Source organism: Miniopterus natalensis, chromosome 2 (genome assembly GCF_054644295.1).
Source record: "Miniopterus natalensis isolate mMinNat1 chromosome 2, mMinNat1.hap1, whole genome shotgun sequence".
NCBI lineage: Eukaryota > Metazoa > Chordata > Mammalia > Chiroptera > Miniopteridae > Miniopterus > Miniopterus natalensis.
In genome coordinates this window covers 102259861-102281293 of record NC_142082.1, presented here as the reverse complement: position 1 = coordinate 102281293, position 21433 = coordinate 102259861, and the positions used below count along the sequence as shown (strand labels likewise).

The 21433-nt window shown below is 34.0% G+C and overlaps 1 protein-coding gene across 5 annotated transcripts in view; it reads left to right on the top strand.

The window, feature by feature from the left end:
- CDK8 (cyclin dependent kinase 8) overlaps nt 1-21433 on the top strand; it is a 124885-nt gene that overhangs the window by 69548 nt on the left and 33904 nt on the right. For 3 of the 5 annotated variants that reach the window (XM_016224855.2, XM_016224854.2, XM_087814445.1), the window contains exons 3-4: nt 7629-7739; nt 12237-12377. In XM_016224855.2, the coding sequence (XP_016080341.1) occupies nt 7629-7739; nt 12237-12377 (252 nt within the window). Of the gene's footprint in view, nt 1-7452; nt 7486-7628; nt 7740-12236; nt 12378-21433 lie in introns of those variants that run through there. The other 2 variants (XM_087814448.1, XM_087814447.1) reach the window with 2 other exon arrangements.

Genomic DNA, 21433 nt, shown 5'->3' with positions numbered 1-21433 from the left:
TCAGTTCTTGTTTTGGTGGTAATATTCTTAAAAAGGTACTGAAGTTGTAAGTTTTAAGACCTTGATATTTTCACATGCCTATCATGTATTTGGAACACATCTGATGAAAGGCACTGTTTAAGTTAAATTTTTTGTTTTTCATGATTTTGATTACTCATTTTCTATTTTTAAAAATTTATCTTTATTGTTGAAAGTATTACAACAGATGTCCCTCCTTTGCCCCCCCCTATTGATCCTCTCCACCCTGCATCTGTACCCCCCACCTTCCCTCTGAGAGTCATTAGTCTGTTTCATGCTTCTATGTCTCTGGATCTATTTTGTACATCAGTTTATTTTGTTCATTAGATTCCACCTATGAGTGAGATCATGTGGTACTTGTCTTTCTCTGACTGGCTTGTTTTGCTTAGCATAATGATCTCCAGGTCCATCCATACTGTCCCAAAGGGTAAGAGATCCTCCTTTTTTTACAGCTGCATAGTATTCCATGGTGTAAATGTACCACAGCTTTTTCATCAACTCATCTGATGGGCACTTGAGCTGTTTCCAGATCTTAGCTATTGTAAATTGCACTGCTATGAACATGGAGGGGTGTGTAAGTCTTAGGATATATTCCTACAAGCGGGATTACTGGGTCAAATGGCAGTTTCATTTTTAATTTTTTGAGAAACCTCCATTGTGTTTTCCACAATAGCTGCACCAGTCTGCATTCCCACCAGCAGTGTACTAGGGTTTCCTTTTCTCCACATCCCCCCAGCATTTGTCGTTGATTTGTTGATGGCAGCCATTCTGACTGGTGTGAGGTGATACCTCGTTGTCGTTTAACTTTGCATCTCTTTGATGATTAGTGACTTGGAGCATTTTTTTCATGTCTCTTGGCCATCTGTATGTCCACTTTGGAGAAGTGTCTGTTTAGGTTCTTTATCCATTTTCTAATTCAATTGTTTGTCTTCCTTTTGTTAAGTTGTATGAGTTCCTTATATATTTTGGATATTAACCCCATATCAGATGTGTCCTTGCCAAATATGTTCTTCATTCAGTGGGCTCCCTTTTCGTTTTGTTGCTGGTTTCTTTTGCTGTGCAGAAGCTTTTTATTTGGATGCAGTCCTTTTTCCTTTGTTTCTCCTTTGTTTCCCTTGTCCTAGGAGATGTAGGAGCAAGCATATTACTACAAGAGATGTCTGAGATTTTGCTGCCTACGTTTTCTTCTATGATTGTTATGGTTTCATGACTTACATTTAAGTTTTTTATCCATTTTGAGTTTATTCTTGTGTAAGTTGGTGGTCTAGTTTCATTTTTTTGCATGTATCTGTCCAGTTATCCCAACACCATTTATTGAAGAAACTGTCTTTATTCCACTGTATGCTCTTGCCTCCTTTGTCAATTATTAATTGAGCATAATGGCTTGGGTCAATTTCTAGGTTCTAGGTTCTGTTCCACTGATCTATATGTCTGTTCTTGTGCCAATACTAGACTGTTTTGATTATAGTGACTTTGTAGTATAGCTTGATATCTGGTATTGTGATCTCTCCAACTTTTTTCTTCCTTCTCAAGATTGCTGTGGCTATTCAGGGGTTTTTTTGGTTCCATACAAATTTTTGAAGTATTTGTTCTAAATCTGTGAAATATGTCATTGGTATTTTAACAGGGATTGCATTGAACCTGTATGTTGCTTTGGGTAGTATGGACATTTTAATGATGTTAATTCTTCCAATCCAGGAACATGGTATATTCTTCCACTTGTTTATATCTTCCTCTATCTCTTTTTTCAGTGTCCTGTAGTTTTCCGAGTACAGATCTTTTACGTCCTTGGTTAAGTTTATCCCTCAGTATCTTAATTTTTTGTTGTTGCAATGTTAAATGGGATTGTTTCTTTAGTTTCTCTTTCTGAGAGTTGATTATTGGTGTATAAAAATGCCATCGGTTTCTGGGTGTTAATTTTATATCCTGCTACATTGCCAAATTCCTTTATGTTTTTTCTTGTCTGACCGCTGTGGCTAAGACTTCCAGTACTGTGTTGAATAAGAGTGGTGAAAGCAGACATCCTGTCTTGTTCCTGTACTTAGGAGAAATGGTTTTAGTTTTTGCCCATTGAGTATGATGTTGGCTGTAGGTTTGTTATGTACTGCCTTTATTATGTTGGGGTATGATCCCTCTATTCCCACTTTGCTGAGAGTTTTTATCAAAAATAGGTGTTGGATTTTGTCGAATGCTTTTTCTGCATCTATTGATATGATCATGTGATTTTTGTCTTTCAATTTGTTTATATTACATTTGTAATATATTACATTTACTGATTTAAGAATATTGTACCAGCCTTGCATCCCTGAAACAAATCCCACATGGTCATGATTTATTGCTTAATATATTGCTTAATCATATTAGTATATTAATATAATATGTTGCTTGATCTGATTTGCTATTATTTTCTTGAGGATTTTAGCATCTGTGGTCATCAGGGGTATTGGCCTGTAATTCTTTATCTTTGTAGTGTCTTTATCTGATTTTGAAAATAGAATAATGCTGTCCTCATAAAAAGAGCTTGGAAGTATTCTTTCCTCTTTGCTATTTTGGAATAGTTTGAAGAGGATAGGTGTTAGTTCTTCTTTGAATGCTTGGTAAAACTCCCCTGTGAAGCCATCTGGACCAGGGCTTTTGCTTGCTGGGAATTTTTCTATTACTGGTTCAACTTTATCGGCCATTATTGGCCCATTCAGGTTCTATGAATCTTCCCAACTCAGCTTTGGAAGATTGTTTTTTTCTAGGAATTTGTCCATTTCATTAACACATTGTCCAGCTTGTTGGCATAGTATTCATAGTATTTTCTTACAGTCCTTTGTATTTCTGTGGTGTCGGTTGTTACTTCACCTCTTTTGTTTCTCATTTTATTTGTTTGGGTTCTTTGTCTTTGTTTCTTGAGTAGTCTGGCTAAAGGTTCATCAATTTTGTTTTTCTTTTCAGAGAACTAGCTCTTGATTTCATTGATATTTTGTATTGTTTTTTTAGTCTCTATGTCATTCACTTCTGCTCTGATCTTTTATTATTTCCTTTCTTCTACTTACTATGCGCTTTTCTTGTTCTCTTCTCAGTCTTTAAGTTGTAGTGTTAGATTAGTTTATTAAAAGTTTTTCTTGTTTTTTGATGTAGGTCTCTAGTGCTATGAATTTCCCTCTTAGGACTGGTTTTGCTGTGTCCCATAGATTTTAGGTTGTTTTGTGTCCATTTTCATTTGTTTCCAGGAAGTTTTAATTTCTTTCTTGATCTCATTGATAACCCATTCATTGTTTAATAACATGTGTTTGAATGTTTTTTAGTGTTTTTAATGTTGTTGATTTCTAATTTCATGCCATTATGATCCAAGAAGATGCTTGATATGATTTCAGTCTTCTTGCACTTGTAGAAACTTGTTTTGTATCCTAACATGTAGTCTGTCTTTGAGAATGTCCCATGTGCACTTGAGAAGAACGTATATTCTGCAGCTTTGTGGTGGAATATTCTGTAAATGTCAATTAAATCCTTCTGATATAGTGTGTCAATAGGATCACTGTTTCCTTGTTTTTTTGTCTGGAAGATCTATCCAGTGAAGTCAGTGGGATGTTAAAGTCCCCTACTATGACTGTATTGCTGTTGATCTCTCCCTTAAAGTCCTCCACAAGTATTTTTTATATATTAAGGTGTTCCTATATTGGATGTATATATGTTTACCAGGATTATATCCTCTTGTTCGATCCATCCCTTTAGTATTATGTAGTGACCTTTATTGTCTCTTGTTGTGGCCGTCAGTTTGACATCTACGTTGTCAGATATGAGTATTGCTACCCCAGCTTTCTTTTAATTTCCATTTGCATGGAAAGTTTTTTCCAGTCACTCTCATCCTGTGTGAGTCTTGTGTTCTGAGGTGGGTCCCTTGTAGAGAGCATGCATTTGGGCCATGTTTTCTTATCCATTCAGCTACCCTATGTCTTTTGACTGTGGCACGTAATCCACTTACATTTAAGGTTATTTTTGATAAGTGCTTATTTATTGCCATTTTAATTCTTTATGCCTTTGTTTTTCTCTCTATATATCTGTACTTCTTTTTACAGCAATCCCTTTAACATTTCTTGCAGTGCTGGTTTGGTGGTGATAAACTCCTTTAGCCTTTTTTTTTGGTCTGGAAAGCTCTTAATTTCACCATCTATTTTGCATGATAGCCTTGCTGGATATAGAGTAGTCTTGGTTTTCAGATCCTTGCTTTTCATTACCTTGAATACTTCATGTCATTCCCTTCTGGCCTGTAGAGTTTCTGATGATAAATCATCTGACAGCCTTAGGGATCTCCTTTGTAGGTAACAGATTGCTTTTCTCTCGCTCCCTTTAAGATTCTCTCTTTGTCTTGAATTTTTGGCACTTTAATTATGATGTATATGGGCATGGGCCTCTTTGGACTCTTCTTGCTTGGAGCTCTCCTTGTCTCCTGAACTTGTATGACTTTTTCCTTGACCAAGTTAGGGAAGTTTTCTGCTATTATTTCTTCAAATAGGCTTGTCTTGTCTTTGCTTACTTTCTAAATCTTCTGGTAGACCTATTATGTGAATATTGTTAAGTTTCATGTTGTCTCACATCTCCCTTAAACTGTCCTCCTGTTTTTCAATTGTTTTTTCTTTTTGGATCTATGATTAAGTAATTTTTTCTAATTCACTGGTCCAATCCTCATCTTCCATTCATCTGCTGTTTATTCCTTCCAATGTAGTCTTTATTTCTTCTATGCCATTCTTAGTTTCCTTCATATTTTTCATATCTTTTCTCTTGCTGTTGAGCATCCTTACAATTAGTATTCTGAACTCTATATCTGGTAGATTGCTTATCTCCATTTCATTTAGCTCTTCTTCTGGAGATTTTTCTTTTTCTTTCATTTGGGGCTTGTTTTTTGTCTCCCCATTTTGGCTGCTGTTTGGATTTTTTTCTGTGTTTTAGGTAGATCTGCTAGGACTTCTAGTCTTTTTGGTTTGTCTGTGGTGCAGGACAATGTCAGACACTGTTTGTGACTGGCCTTGAGTACCCTGTTTGAAGTTTTCTGCACTCCACAGCTTGTGGTTTTCTCTGCTGGGGCTGGATGTGTTTGGGAAGGACCAAGATGTGCACCAAGGTCTGCTTTTCCAAGCTCTGGTTTCAGAACCAGATCAGGCCAAGCCCCCAGTGAGCCACCTTTGTCTGCAGGCTGTTAGATTCTGAGTCTCTTAATGAGCCTCGGGCTATAGACCACTGCAAGGGGTAAACTCCACAGGGTAGAGTGAGAGATTTTCCAATGGGTGAGGCAATTGCTTCTTCCCCCATGGCAAAGCTTGCTGGTTGTTAAAGGTGTGCCTGAGAAATACGTCCTCTGCAGTTGGTGAATGACAGCACAGGAATCCAGCAGGCTGCCCTCTGAGCTCTGTTATCAGTCCCAACATCCCTATATTCTTCTTACGTAGCTCTAGTCCACTCTGCCATCCTTCTCCTGGAGCCCAAGGTGAGTGGTTGCACACAAAAATTTTGTGCACTGGACCTTTAAGAGGGTGACTGCATTTCCAGCTATCTCTCCCTGGCAGACAGAAACCCACTGCTTTTCACAGCCAGGTGTTATGTGGGCACCATTCTCCCTCCGTGCTTGTGCTCTGGGCTGGGAAGCCCTGCTTGGCGTTTAGGCCCCAGAGTTCTCGGTGGGAATCCCCTACTGCTGAGATACCCCTCCAGAACTTCAGGTGCTGTCTGTGGGAGCCCAGCCAGCCCTCTCACACCTCAGCACTTCCTACTAGTCTCTGTGGAGTCTCCACTTTACACCCTTGGTTATGAGGGTTCTCTCAAGCTTTCTTCAGTTGGTTATTCAGGATGGTTTTTCTATATTTTAGTTGTAATTCTAGTTTGGTCCTGCGAGAATGTAAGTGTACCTTCTACTTAATCTACTACCATCTAGGAATCTCTGTAGGTTAAGTTTCAACTGATAAAAATGTATCAGGCTTCATGAGAAGTTTTTTCCTGTCATTACTGATATTATTTGTGGTTTTGCCTGGTGGGATGGGAGTTCTTTTAACTGATGGATTATTAGGGCACTTTGGTTATTAAATGGGATAAAATAAGGAGATAAAAGACTTTAAATAGAAGAAAGTCCTTCTAGGAGAAGAGAAATGTTAAACCTATAAAAATGTGTTCTACTTGGATGCTTCTGTCTATATAAGTTCTGTATTATTTTATGAAAAAGTTTACAAATTTTTAATCAACTTTACTACATAATTTAAGTGCCTGAAAAAGAGAGGTACTGTATCTTACAAAGTTACAGGTCTCAATTCTCATTTGATATATTTGGTGTTGATGAATGTTGTATTTTCTAATATTTTAATTATTTCGTTTTTTAAAAGGATTACAACCTAAAGCTTTGTTTTAATTTCAATTGTTTTGTGATGTCAAAACATAGACAACTAGCAGAATGGGAGAAAATATTTGTGAATCATGTATCTGGTCAGGGATTAATATCTAGGCTATATAAAGAATCACAACTCAACAACAACAAAAAGACACAATTCATAAATGGGCAAAGGACTTGAACACACATTTCTCCATAGAAAGTGTACAGATGACCAATAAACACATGAAACGCGCAACATCATTAGCCATTAGGGAAATGCAAATCAAAATCACAATGGGATATGACTTCCTACCAATTAGGATCAGGATGTTAAAAAAAAAAGTGAGTGTGGTGAGGATGTGGAGGAGTTGGAACCCCTGTGCTTTGCTGATGGGAATGTAAACTTGTACAACTGTTGTGAAAACTAATGTGGTGGTTTCTCAAAAAGTTAAACATAGGATTATCATGTGATCCAGCAATTTCACTTCTAGGTATATACCTAAATGATTCAAAACATGGAAACAATTCTTGTTCATCAGCAGATGAATGGGTAAAAAAATGTAGTTTTTAAATGGCATAAAATGAGATAAAAGACTTTAAATAGAAGAATTTACATAGAAATGTATTCAGCCATAAAAAAGAATGAAATTCTGACACATGCTACAACATGGATAAATCATAAAGATATTATGCTAAGTGAAATAAGCCAGTCATGAAAAGGACAGATATTGTATAATTCTACTTACGTGAGATACCTAGAATGGGAAAGTTCATGGAAACGGAAAGTAGAATCGGGTTTACCAATGGCTGAGGGGCAGAGGGAAATGGGGAGTTATTGTTTAATGGGTACCAAATTTCCGTTTAGGATAATGAAAAAGTTCTAAAATGGATAGTGGGGATGGTTGCGCAACATTGCAAGTGAACTTAATACTAATGAATTGTACACTTAAAAATTGTTAAAATGGTAATTTTATGTTATATATATTTTACCTCTATAAAGTATTAAAATAAAATTAAAAACCAACTAAACAATAACAACAAGATAGATTGATTCTGATATTATCTTTTCCCCACAGATTTTTTTCCATTTATCACTGAAGCACCTGTATGGACATCTCAAAATTGTATGGGGACTTACTAAATTTTTAGGGTTGAAAATTATTAGATTTTAGGATTGGGTTTATATTGCCTTTGAATTACAAATGGTGTGGGGTTTTTCAAACATTTTTATGGCAACGATTTTAAATGGATTTCCTTTGTTTTGCAGTTACTTCGAGAGCTTAAGCATCCAAATGTCATCTCTCTTCAAAAGGTGTTTCTATCTCATGCAGATAGGAAAGTATGGCTTCTGTTTGACTACGCTGAGCATGACCTCTGGGTAAGGTGAATTGACGGTAGACATAGAGTGACTAGTTTCAGTCAGGAGTAGTAAGAGTTACTAAAAACAATTTTAGGAGCTAATCTTACTCTGAGATTTAAATATCAAAATAAATGAACCTCATAGAATGTGGTTTATGTGTTACCAAGGCTAGAGTATTTTGCCTTGTATCACGTTGTGATCTTACTTACTAGTTTGACCTTTGTAACATATTACAGAAAACAGTAGACTCTGAAGAGTATAAACAGCTATTCAGTATTGTTGCCTACCTATATATTTTTGATAAAAATTTAAAAATTAAAAACTTTTGTTATAAAATTTAACAGCTGCATATTTCCTTTTATTCTGTAGTGTGGAGGAATATAATATGAGAAGGTGGTCTCCTCATGTAGGGAGACAAATATGTTATATTTGGAAGACTAGACAGATCTAGTGATTCTGTTATTTGTCGTATGACATTAGGCAAGTCTCTTAATGGCTGTGAAGCTGTAGTTTCTCTCATCTGTAAAAAGTAATACTTTTTTTTGCCTTTTTTTTACAGGATTTTTCTGAAGAGTAATTTTGTATTCAAAAAGCTTTATAAACTAAGTGTACTATACAAATGTAGAAAACTATTATCAATCATTTATTGAATATCATTTACAATTGATATTCAGTATTATAATATATTTCCTGTTTCATCATCAGAAATTCAATACTGCATTTACTAGAATTGGGCATATTCTTGTATAGGAAGAATTCTTTGTGGCAGAGAGCTCTACTACAAAATTAGATCAGCATGAAAGTAGATTTTATTGTGGCTTTTAGTTATTTTGTATTTGTCTGACCTATAATGAGAATATTTTTAGATAACTAGACTAAAATATTTGAAGATCCTCCAAGTCAATTACACTTTATCAGTTTAGCTAATATAATGAAAAAATGATGCTATATTGATAAAAATTATTATAAACTAAGAATTTAAATATATTTTGTCTAAATAGCTGAAATACAAACTGCCTCATTATTTTTCATCTACTAAAAAGATTGTTTTTAGAATTGTTATTGCCCGGCCGGGCATGGCTCAGCAGTTGAGCATTTACCTAGGATCCAGTAGATCGCGTTTCAATTCCCGGTCAGGGCACATGCCCAGGTTGTGGGCTCTATTCATGGTCAGGGGCGTGCAGGAGGCAGCCGATCAATGATTCACTCATCATTGATGTTTCTGTCTCTCTCTCTCCCTCTCCCTTCTTCTCTCTGAAATCACTAAAGATATATTTTAAAATGAATTTTTTAATTGTTATTTATAAAAGTCTTGAGTAACTAAAAATTGATTGACTCCTTTGTTAAATGTAAGAGTTACATTTTAAAAAAAATCTAAACATATATGCATAACCCATGGACACAGCATGATGAAGGCCTGGGCAGGGGGCAGAAGTGGGGTGAAGGGGTTCATTGGGGGGAAAAGCGGACATCTGTAATACTTTCAACAATAAAAATAAATTTTTAAAAATAAAATGCCATATTGGGGATGAGACTTTCTAATATGTATATAATGAAAACCTATAAAAGAATAGCCAGAATAATTTTGGAACATACAAAACTTACATGTTTGATCAGTTATGTGTAAAGAACATGTTAACACATTACAATTTTAAAAACAAGTGAACAAAACCCTATACTACATTAATTCATTAACAACTACTTCACTACTGTGAACTATTTTTTCCCCTGATATTTAAAAGTATTAAGGTCTTTAAATACTTCACTGTGTTTTTGCATACTGGTCTATATTTGCTAAATTTATTATGGCTGTGCATTGAGATAGAAAAGAAAATACAGGGTTCTGCAAAAGTAGGTTTACAGTTTGTATGGAAAATAATACAATGATTAATAAATAATAATACAAGAATAAATTTGTGTTTCTTGCACTCACAACTGTAAACCTACTTTTGCCCCATCCTGTATATATATTGATATGTAAGAGATTTTAATACCCTGGCTCAGTTTCAGAAATCTTCAAAATAACTTACATTTTTCCATCCAGCTGTAATTTGTAATTGTAAATACAAAGTTTTAGAGTAAAACAAGCACAAATTCCAGTAAAACTGTTTAAAGTAAATTCACCTTCAAAAATAGTAGTTTCAAGCTCTTTTGCTCATTTTCAGAATTAGCCTTGTTTACATAATTTCAACTTTAACAGATTTCAGAAATTGAAGCTTTTCTGGATTTTATATGCTTTCAGATTTTTAAGAAATAGTTTGACTCTTTGTAGATTTCAATTCCATGACTAAATGTGATATGATTCAAATTGTTTTTGTAAGTTGTGTGGAAATAATTCTTTCAAACAGAAAATAGACACGTGAAACTTTCTGTTTTATGAAACTATTGTCCAAGGTTCATGCTGGTTGAAAATAGTTTTTCTTTTATTGTTAATTTCTGTTCTTTTAAAAGAAATCTAATCAAATCAAATTTGGGTTCTTTTAATAAAAATTCATTAAATCAGGTGGCCAATATCTAATTGAACACTCTACTTACTCAAGCCTGACATGAAATCAAATATAATTCCAATTTATGAGAAAATTTCCAGGCTGGTTTATAATGTAGTAAAACATAGTTGAGCATAGGAGATAATGGTATTCAATGTGATTTCTAGAATACTGGAACATAATATTTCATTGTGGTACATTACATATAGTTATAATAATTGTACTTTCACAAATTATACTGTGTGTAATGTTACCAGATATGTATAGATAGTCAACATTGCCTTTATCATCATCTTATTAATACTCTTTTAAGACACATAAGTAATTTTAATGTTCATTTTCATGAAAACCAAATGATAATTCAGTTTGCAAAAACCAAATGCTTTGTTTTATTTTCTTATTTTAATTGGAATATTGAAATGAATGAGCTGGAATTTAAGGCAACAGAGGGTAACCAAAAAACAGTTGTAGTAAAAACAGTCATTTATAAAATCACTTAGGTGTTGGTAAAATTTCATGGTATGGATACCCCAAATTTGTTATATAGCCCTGTAATAAAAATAAAGATAAAAATGTCCACACTGTGGTTTTTTGTAGTTATAAAATATTGGTAAAAAAGTGACTTGTGATACCTTAATGAAAGCATTAGCTGAAGAAATGTATATGGCATTAAATTGATTATCTTACCTCCCCTTCATATGTGTTCCTTTCATTCTTACTCTGGCAGGTTTTAAGTTTTTAAAAGATGATGTATTTTAATTTATTTTTATTAAGCTTTGAGAGCCACTAGCTCTTCCTAAGCTGAACAGATTTGATTGCCGCATCATTTCTTAGGTGACAAAACATTCTAGATTATTATTTTGTTTGCCTGCTCTTAAATACTTTGAAAAAAGTGACTGAAAAGAAAATTAAAATAATGTAATGCTACTAATAAAATATAAATTAATCATACTACATATGTGCTGCCTGTTACTTTACCTTCCCACCAGGTAGTCTTTGCTGTATACTTTTTCTTTGGAAAGTAAAACGCTTTCACTCATTAATCATTAGTTGTTTCTTATCCCCACGTTCTGCTTTCTATATCATAAAATAGGAAGTAAAAATGTTAACCTGTAATATTAAATATCTCACTTCTGTTTTAATTACGTTTACTAATTTCAAGAGTATGCTTAATTTTTACTCACAAATACTGGTCGAGCCTGCTCTGTGCATATGCACAGTGGTGCACACAGCAGTGTTGTCTGCAGCTGACTTCTAGATTTTCTTGCAGTTTAAGAGTGCTTTAATTAAAATGAAGAAACCTGTCAAGAGAGTTTGAAACATTGGATCTTATTTCTGTCGAGGTACATTTATTTATAAAATCATTTTTTCTGTTTATAAAGTGGTATTGTGTTTTCTTGGATGTCCACTAACACTATACCTAGAAAGCTTTGACGGATGGTGCAAGGCTTTTTTTTTTTTATCTGAATTTTTCATATTTCTAAATATTTCCAGTGTGAAATGATCATTTACATATAATTTCTTTGTGTTTCTGTACATTTTATTGAAATATTTCTCCATTTGCTTTCTTTATAATTTATATGTCATAAATAGATACCACATCTGTGCTATATCAGCCAGGAGAGTATCTCTTGAAATTTGTTCTATGTTTTTCTTTTCATTTAATCACTACAGGAAAAAAACACACAGATTCTGTTCTGGAAATTTTTCCACCAGATAAACAAGGGTTAAATATACTCTAAAAGTAATTTTTAATTATACTTTAAAATAAAATCACATTATTTCCTACTACTCTTTGTAATCATTTATTTTGTGAGACACTATTATATGCTTAGGAAATGAAATTTTAGCTGCAGTAATTAGGAAGTTTATAAGTTATTTGTTATTCAGCAGAATGTGAAATTATATTTTCAGTTACTTTGGGAATCCCTAAGTGTTTCTTTTTCTGTTAGGAAAATATTATACATCAAGTTATCTTTCTCTCTTTTCTTTTTTAAGTGTCTGGTGATGTTTTTCTTTTTCCCCCCAGCATATAATCAAGTTTCACAGAGCTTCTAAAGCAAATAAGAAGCCAGTTCAGTTACCTCGGGGAATGGTGAAGTCACTATTGTATCAGATCCTGGATGGGATTCACTACCTGCATGCTAACTGGGTGTTGCACAGGGATTTGGTAAGTTGATATGTAGTCAGGTTTAAGCAAGAAAGATGCATTTATATTTGGATTATTTTCCAGTTGTGTCTAGATATCGGTGCTATATAGGCCTGAAAACCTTATAAGAGGGAGCAGGAATGCTACAGTCCCAACATAGCCTCGCCTTGAGCTTTTTATATAATGTGTCCTGCTTCTCTGACATATGCTAGCTGTCATCTACTGAAGAGGTGAAAGAGGGCTCATTTGTTTTCCTAAGCTTTTGTTTTTTCCTAAGTCTGTAAGTAAAGCATTGGCTTGCTTTACATTGATTGTTAGATGCTAGGCAAACTCTAGAAATTGATATATTTATGAATAACTTGAAAATAAGACTTGGAGCCTACTGCTTGCTAAGTTACCTGTTAATCCACTATATTAGTAGCAGTTTTATGGCCACGAAGCCTTTATTAATCAAAATTAAGTACATTGAGAACCTTGCCATGCTTAAATTTTAAGAATTTAGAAACTTCAGAAATTGGCTTTTTTTAAATTTTATTTTACATGGCAGAATAGTTTATGCCTTACCCATCTAACATGAAATTGTTCATTAAATTGTACATTGTTTATTAAATCTTAATAGATGTAAATTATTTAAACCTCAAATTCCCCTTATTGCGTAAATCATTGTTGTGCTTTTGTTGTTCTTTGTGAAGATAGTAACTATAGTAAGGTTTATAACAGTGCCTTCATTTCAAATAGTTACAAGCACAGTGCTGGAAACAATGGTTTGGTCTCAACTCGTGTGTAGGAAAACCCCCTGTAGATTTTGAGGTGAAGCTGATCTGCCCCTCCGCAGATATTCTTTCCAAGCCGCTCTGTGTTAACGCATTCAGCCTCTGGCCTTCAGGTCAGGGGTTGCAGTATCATATTTCATCTTCAGTAAATCTCCGGGAAATACATGATGGTAGTTAGTTTGTTCCCCAGTTCTCATACCTAGAAATCATTAGACTAATACTAATAACACATCAGAAATTTGGTTAAGAGAACTTTTTTCCTCATGCAACGTTTATATTTATTAGAATTAGAATCATTTATTTACAAGTAATGGATTTATAGAACAGAAATGAGAAATTCTTGTAGTCTTTATGAAGCTGAAAATTTCAGCTTTTAGTGGATGGAGTCAACATAGGGAAAAACTTACTACTTTTGAGCTACTGACTTTTTTTATGATCTCTAAAAGAATAAAATCTGGGGTAAAGGGCATTTTCCCCCTATGGAGTTAATTATGCTAAGATAATGTTACATTTTATTGTAAACTATATATTCATTATTGAAATATGTATGTTTATTAGATGAACACAAACTGATTTTTAAACCAGTCTTTAAGTTTTTATGTTAATGGATAATATACTTGAACCACTTACAGTAGTTTTAACTATAGTAGTAAAATAATTATGAAGTCTAATTTCTTTTACTCTCTTTTGGTAAAGCTTTCTGTTGATGTGGCTTAAACAAGTTCTCTTTGACACAGGAATAGTGTAAAACAGGTCATTTCAGTCATCTGTTGTTAATGCTGTACCAAGAGTTGGGCGTGATGGGAAGAGTGCACTCAAGGTGCAGGCGACAGGGGCGTGTACTATCTGTAGATGATTCTGAAATAATAATGAAACAGACTAACAGTAGTTAGTCAACACGTGCTGGCAATTCTGGACAATATCAGTGATAAAATATTTCTTTTCAGCTGAGACAAACCACTCCCAGTCCTCTACCCCTCTTGATAATCCTACTGCTGTTTAGTAATCTCTTTGTTCCAAAATATTCTCCAAACTGTAATATATTGTTTGTCTACTGCTACCTCCTTTGATTTCCCTATTTGAAGTGAGATTTCCTGTGCTGTCTGTGCGTGACTTCTTACCATCTAACCCTTTCTGAACCCCCTCTGTGTGTCGCAGGCTAAACCATGGTGTCAAGTGATCCCTCTGCCCCTAATGTGCATCTTCCTGGGTCAGCTGCCTGACTCTTGAATTTTTCCTTTGTTCCTAAAGGAAAGATTCATTTTCATGGTTTTTAAAAATGTGCCAACCATCCCTCCAACTGAGAATTAAGTTTTGGTGTTTTGATGTTATATAATTTTTCAACTATAGCTACATTGAGATATTAATATATTTAGTAATAAAGTATCTGCTCTGAAGAATATTCTTCAGAAAATGTAAAACAGTTTTTTATACCCTCCTCAAATACCTGTTATTTACAGATGAAATTTACCCTATAAGAACAAATATAATTAATAATATTCTTTGCTTTTTTTCAGTCTGGTTTAGATGAAATGTAGCAATACTGACCTTAACATATCTACATAGGTTTCTGATGTTACGAATTAAACCAGTTGGTTGAATTTCTGACTTGCCACAAGAAACTTCATACTAATTTGAATTGGTACAGTCTCCCTAAAAACACCATTTTAAAATGATATCCCAAAATGTTATTGAAGCTTTTGTTTAATAAAATTGACTTCATTATTAATAGAAATATTGGTCTGAGATGGTAGAGTTATGAAGTTTTTTGTTTGATATGTGAAGTTGAACTTTAAAAATTAGCAATTCTATTTAGTAAATAAAGATTTTTGTCTCTGTTAATCATCACGTAGCAGCAGATCAGTAATTGGGGTCTGTCATACTTGATGGTATGAAATAGAGATTTAATAATTCTGGAACCCTTGTTGGGCTGAAGGTGGTAATAAGTGCATATGTGTGGATGTTTTAAGAAAAATGAGTCGGAAAGGAAACACACAATATTTATTTTTGAGAGATAATTTAAGAATCCAAACTGAACTTTTTAGTTTTAGAAAATTAATATCTATGTATAAGTTTGGTGGGCCAGCAGGCCAGAGACCCAAAGGAAGAGCTGTGATTGAGTTCAGTGGCAGTCTCCTGGCAGAATTCCTTCTTGCTCAGGGGAGGTCAGCCTTTTTCTTTTTTAGCTTTTCAACTGACTGTATGAGGTCCACCCACATTACTGAGGGTACTCAGCTTTACTCAGAGTCCAGTTTAAATGTTAATCTTATCCAAGAACTCCTTCACAGAAGCATCCAGAATAATGTTTGACCAAATATCTGGGCACCGTGACATAGCCAAGTTGACACATAAAATTACCATCCCATATAAATGAGTAAACAGAGGTCCCAGTTGAAGTAATGTGGGACAAGCTATTTCAGGTTTCCCCTGCTTATATAAAATAGGAATGTTGGGTTAAGGACTATGAAGAATTTTTACCTGGTGTTATAAAGAGGAACTAAGTGTGAATCTTAATGAAAACTTCAAATAAAGGTGTTTAAGCGACTCAAAATAAGGAAAGGTTTGAAGTCTATTAGGCTGATTGGAGGCAACTTCTAAACATATTTAAAAGATGCTGGAGCTATTTCAAACCTTTAATCTGACTTATTTTCTTAAATATGATAGTGCTGCTGCCCTGCAGTTTATTTTAATTATACTGGGTAGCTTGGAATCACTTGGTAGGGCTTTAGCTGTCCTTGGTGAAGGATGTTTTGGTTTCCTAGCAACCGTTAAATTAAATAAGATTGGACTCTCAGAGTGAGCCATTGACTAAACTTCATTTCATAGGGCCTGTTTGTCAAGGCATGTTATTTTATTATGTATTGATGAATTATTGGGGTATTTTGTATCTGATTCTTTATATTTGTGTGAAAGATTGCCTTGTTTACTAGTTTTGCTTACTAATACCAATGCTTTCTCATGATTATATGGGTTTTCTTTGTTTGTGGTGCACTTCCTTACTGTCCACTGGACTCTACAACTAGTATGTGGAAAAACTGAGCAACAGAGAGGTTAAATTACTTTCATTCTGGTTACTTGGAGAAATCTAACCACGCTGGACCACTAAATTTAGGGATTTTTTCTTTAGGTCAGTGATTTTTAAATTGCAGATTGTAAGCTATAAGTAAGTCAGAAAATCACACTACATAACCAGACTTTTATTTATTTATTTATTTATTTATTTATTTATTTATTTATTTATTTATTTATTTATAGAGAAAATATCAGAGTGCATTGTATGTATTAAGGGCAATTGTTGTTTTATGAAACTTCTGTTTAATTACATATGTTTATATGTGAATATAGTCATGTAATATTAAATTATTTTCTTCCTGTGGATTGTGTTCAAAGCAGCTTGAAAGCCAGTGCACTAGACTCTTTCCCAAATGATATTTGATATTGTTAGGAAAAGAGAACATCAAGGGAAAAACTTAGTCAAATCTGTAAAAAAATACTTAGTATTAGAAGTAGTTTATTGTTTTATGAGGTCTTCTTGACATTGATTATAAAATCATTTTGAATAAAGCCTTTCACGGAATATATTTTTCTAAATAGGGCTCATATATGGATGGGAGAATTTCAGGCAAACTCCATTTTCTTCCTGTAATACTTTCCTAAATTATCTGGAGAGTTTGACGTTAACATATATTATTGTTATAATCATAAAAATAAATGTTTAACAGACTGACAGATCTCAGAGGGAAGGGGAATTGAGGGGGAGACAGGAAGAGATTCACCAAAGAACTTACATACATATTATATGTAGCTGTGGACACAGACACTAGTGGGGCAGGGGCAGGATGGAGGGGAACAAAGTGGGGGAAATTGGAGACATCTGTGATACTGTCAGCAATAAAAATATATATATTAAAAAACTGAGGAAAATGTCTAGTCTGTTATTAAAGTTTACACATAATATTCAATATGGTTTAGTGTATTTTATTTTAAAGGATGTTTGCTATTAAAAATAAAAAGTCATGAATACACCTTCTATCTTTAAAAAAGGTCCAGTAAATTCTTTTGGGCGGGGGGAGGAAACAAACAAAAAAGCAAGCAGAAACGACCTAAGAATATCCATATCCTAAAAGAGATAAAGCCACAAAGTAGTTGAGCAGTTGGGAAAAAAGGAACCTGCATGCTTGGCCTCTGTTCTCACTGTTTTGCCCTTTCTCTGTGCTTTAGCTTCTTTGAAGTGTTAGGAACATATTAAGCATGTTTCTTTAAAACACAGCTGCATGGAAGAAAAATGCTTTGTAATTATCAGGTTTAATCATTGCTTATTACTTGTGATTTGCTTCATTTATTGGGAACTCCTGGGATATACTCTAATTTTCTTGTTTAATTGTGTAGCTAGTAAAGCATAAGATTGTATCCATAAAATTTAGGCTTGAGAATAAAACATAGGTTTTATTGATAATGACTGGCTAAGGCAAGCTTAAATGAGATTTGCAGTAATTTTGTTCACATTATGAATATTGTGGTTATTCTAGAGTATGTTTACTTAAATGACCAGTTGGGTAGTTTTCCTTCTTGACAGTATCTGATTGCAAACAGTCCACTTAGTTGCTGGATAAATGCTACATTTGCTTAATTTCGATAGTGATATTGGGCATACACAATGGACTGTGCTCTATTATTTGTAAATAACAAAAAAGTGGCCCAGTTAATTTTACTAAATAGCACAACTGCAAATATCATACATGTTTATATGGGTAGATTACAAGTTGATAATAAAAATATTATGCTATTTGGTTTGCATATTGCTTCTAGTCTACTTTTCCTTAGATTCTGAATGAGTCTTTCAGACACTTTATCAGCACATTGCTAGAATATTTTTAGCCAGATTTCTCACCAATCAAGAATGGTTATTGTAATAATCTCATCAAGTTTTTTTTTTTTTTTTTTTCTAACTAGGTAATATTTTGGGTGATCCTGAAAATTAACCAAAAGTAGAGGATTATCTGAGTTCTAAGTCAGATATATCTTTTCTCTGTTTTAAACATAATTGATGTGATACATCATTATATGATTTGCATAACTGCTTCCATTTTTATAAACAAAATTTACTATCATCCAGAGCAGGGTGTTTCTAATAATAGAACAGGACAGATTTGGGGTGGCTTCGTTTAAGGGACTTTTGAATCATATTATTGGAGACGAATTCACCAGCTTCTGCCTACATTTGATAAAAGCTATTACCTTATTTATGATATTAATGTTGAATACTCCCTCACACTCTCTTTCTTTTGGCCTATAAATCTTTACATTAGCAAAAGAGAATACACTGTCTAGTCTGAATACTAAGAAATGGATTTTTTTAAAAAAGATTTTAGAATTCTCTAAATTATACTCTGAAAAAGAATATAAATTAATATTTCAGTCCAACTTTTTAATAATAAACTCAGGCCTGAGAGTATTATATAATATTCCAGATTTCTGAACATTTGCCAGAGTAATTTAATATTTAAAGATAGAATATATTAGATATGGTTTTCTCTGACCTCAGCTAAAGTTATCTAAGCCTGTTTTAAGTCATTGGTGCCCATGGCCACATCTCTTTCATTAAGTCCTTTTCTATTTGGCAACCATATCACTTTACTGGATAGAAGCAAATGAGAAGTGATCAAAGAAGGGGGTGAAAGTAAGTCTTCCCTCAGAAATAAGCACCAGCAGCTGGCTGTATTTCACAGTTCAACATGAAAGTTCAGGTTTCATGTAGATTTTTATAAATGTTTTTCTAATCAACACAGAAATTTTAATTTGTATTTACTAAAGGTATATTTTCTCAGGCACAACTAGCTGTTAATGAGCAATAGTTATTGAATTAACTATTGAAAAAGTATTTATTTATTAAAGTTTCCTACCCTCAGGACAGCTGGATTCTCCTGTTCCTTTATGCAGTATCACTTCATCATAATTACCTATGTCAGTGTTTAATTATTTAATTTATATATAATTTGCCTTCAGATTTACATCATGCCATAGATACAATACTCTAAATAGTGTATAATCTGAGGATCCCTAACTTTCTGTTCTAAAATAGATGACTGAATCTAAGATTAGTTTCAACTCTCTGAATTTGCAGTGTTTTCAAATCACAGATATGCTTGTAATTCAGGTTAGTATGGTTTAAGATGCCTATTTAACAAAAATACAAAAGGTAAACATAGGCTGCTAATTTTTTAACTCATTGAAAATCTGTTTATATAAACATCTTATACCATTTGAAGTAAAGATGGTATTTTTCCCTGATTTCATAGACTAATAGACCATAAAGTTGGAAGGTACCTTAGAAGTCACCTGACCATCCCCATCCTTGCATGATGTGGTAATTAATTTTCGGTGATATCCGCAGGAGATAATCATCTGCTATTGCCCGTCTCCTCCGGCAGTGGCTAGCAGCTGTCTTATTAGGATGGACTTGTTGTTACACAGTTGTAAGCCTTAGAAGGTTGGGTAACAAAGTTGGAATTCATGACATTCATCCTATGCCCCCTCTCTTTTCATTGATCTTCTCTTTTATTGTCTTTCCTTTGATTAACACAAGGCGGTAATATCAGATGTTGTCTGGGACTCCGTGGTGAAGAGGGGAATCTGAAAGTAAAAGGGAGTAGGTGAAAAGTAGGAAGAAGTGAAGAACAACAAAAGGAAAAGTTAGGAAGAAAAATAAAAAAGAGTTGAGAATAGTAGGGAGCGATTGGGGCCTGTTTCCTATCCCTGAGTAATCACTTGCTGCCATCATGAGCTAAAGGAGAAATTAAGCCCCTATTTTAGTGCACCTGAGATTTGTTTGAATCTTAGTTCCACCACTTAAATATGTAACCTTTGGAAAGATTACCTCTCTGTGTTACTTTCCTTATATGTAAAATGGGCCATACCTATATTTTTGTCTTTTCGATAGAGATTCATCTAAAGTATTAGGACTGTGTCTGGCACACAATAAATATTCACTAAGTGCACTTTACTTCCACCATCAAGTTGCCTTAGGGGAAAGAACTTTATTCATTTTATTTATTGCTATATCATCAGTACCCAGAAGAATATTGTATGTATAATAAAAACATTGAATGAATGAATGGATTCTTGTCAGCTCTACCTTCAACACAGATCTCAGATCAAATTACAGTAAGACCCTCCTGGAACTCATATTTGAATATAGCGCTACCAAGTGTCTGACCAGTGTCTTCTCTCAAAGAAGAATAAACTGTAGTGCTGCTTTTCAGGGAGAAGCTTCGGGGAGTGTAAACCATGAAGGGAAGGGCAAATTTGGCAGAGATTTTACAGTTCTAGCTCGGTATCCCTGGATCAATCGAATAAATCAGGTGCCAACTAACAGCAAGATTCCAAAATTCTTTGCTGCCAGGACATGGCTTTGGCTTTTGCAGGTGGACTTCCAGGACTGCTAGTTGTACAGGCTCACCTTGTTCTTTTCATTAATTTCTGTTTACCCTACAATAATCTCTCCAGCCACCTCCACCCCTCAGTTTACATTGTTGAATTTTTTTGGACTCTATTACCTTGAGGTTTTCTTCTCATCATTTCTGTCACTATTGTTTTAATCCAGGCCATCTGGATTAGTACAAAACTCCCAAGTGATCTTCCTGATTTGTAGTCTTATATTTTTATGATCTAATATCTATATAGAAATCAGAAAGATCCCTCTAAAAAGTAAATCAATCATGCCATTCCCCTACCTAAAATTTCTCAATAGTTTCCCACCTGTGAGACTGATACACTCAAAATCTATCCCAAATGTAACATATTATGTCTTTTTATTGCAAAGACTGGAAAGCTGAAAACTGCAACATTGTTTTATGTATCACTAAGAAAGAAAACAGGCTGCCAATTTGACTATCACACCACAGAGGTTATAAGACATATAACCCAATTACAGAAATGTTAAAATTTAAAGAGAAAGTGAATATTGGAATCTATGAAATGCATTTTTCTTGTCATTTGGTAATCAAAAATTGCTAGTACATATTTACTAGTACAGTGGCAAGTAACTGAGGAGACTATTATTTCTGTCTTTAATAAGAATTCTTAAGTTTCACCATTACATATGCTATTTCTTCTGGGGTTTTGGTGGATACCTTTTATCAGGTTAAAGATGTTCCCTCTATATCTAATTAATTGTTTCTGAATCAAGAGTGAAGTTTATTAAATGCTTTTTCTGTGTCTCTTTAGATGGTCATATGGTTATTTCCTTTAATCTGATAATGTGGTAACATAAGGTTTTATTTTGTTTTTCAAGTTGAACCATCT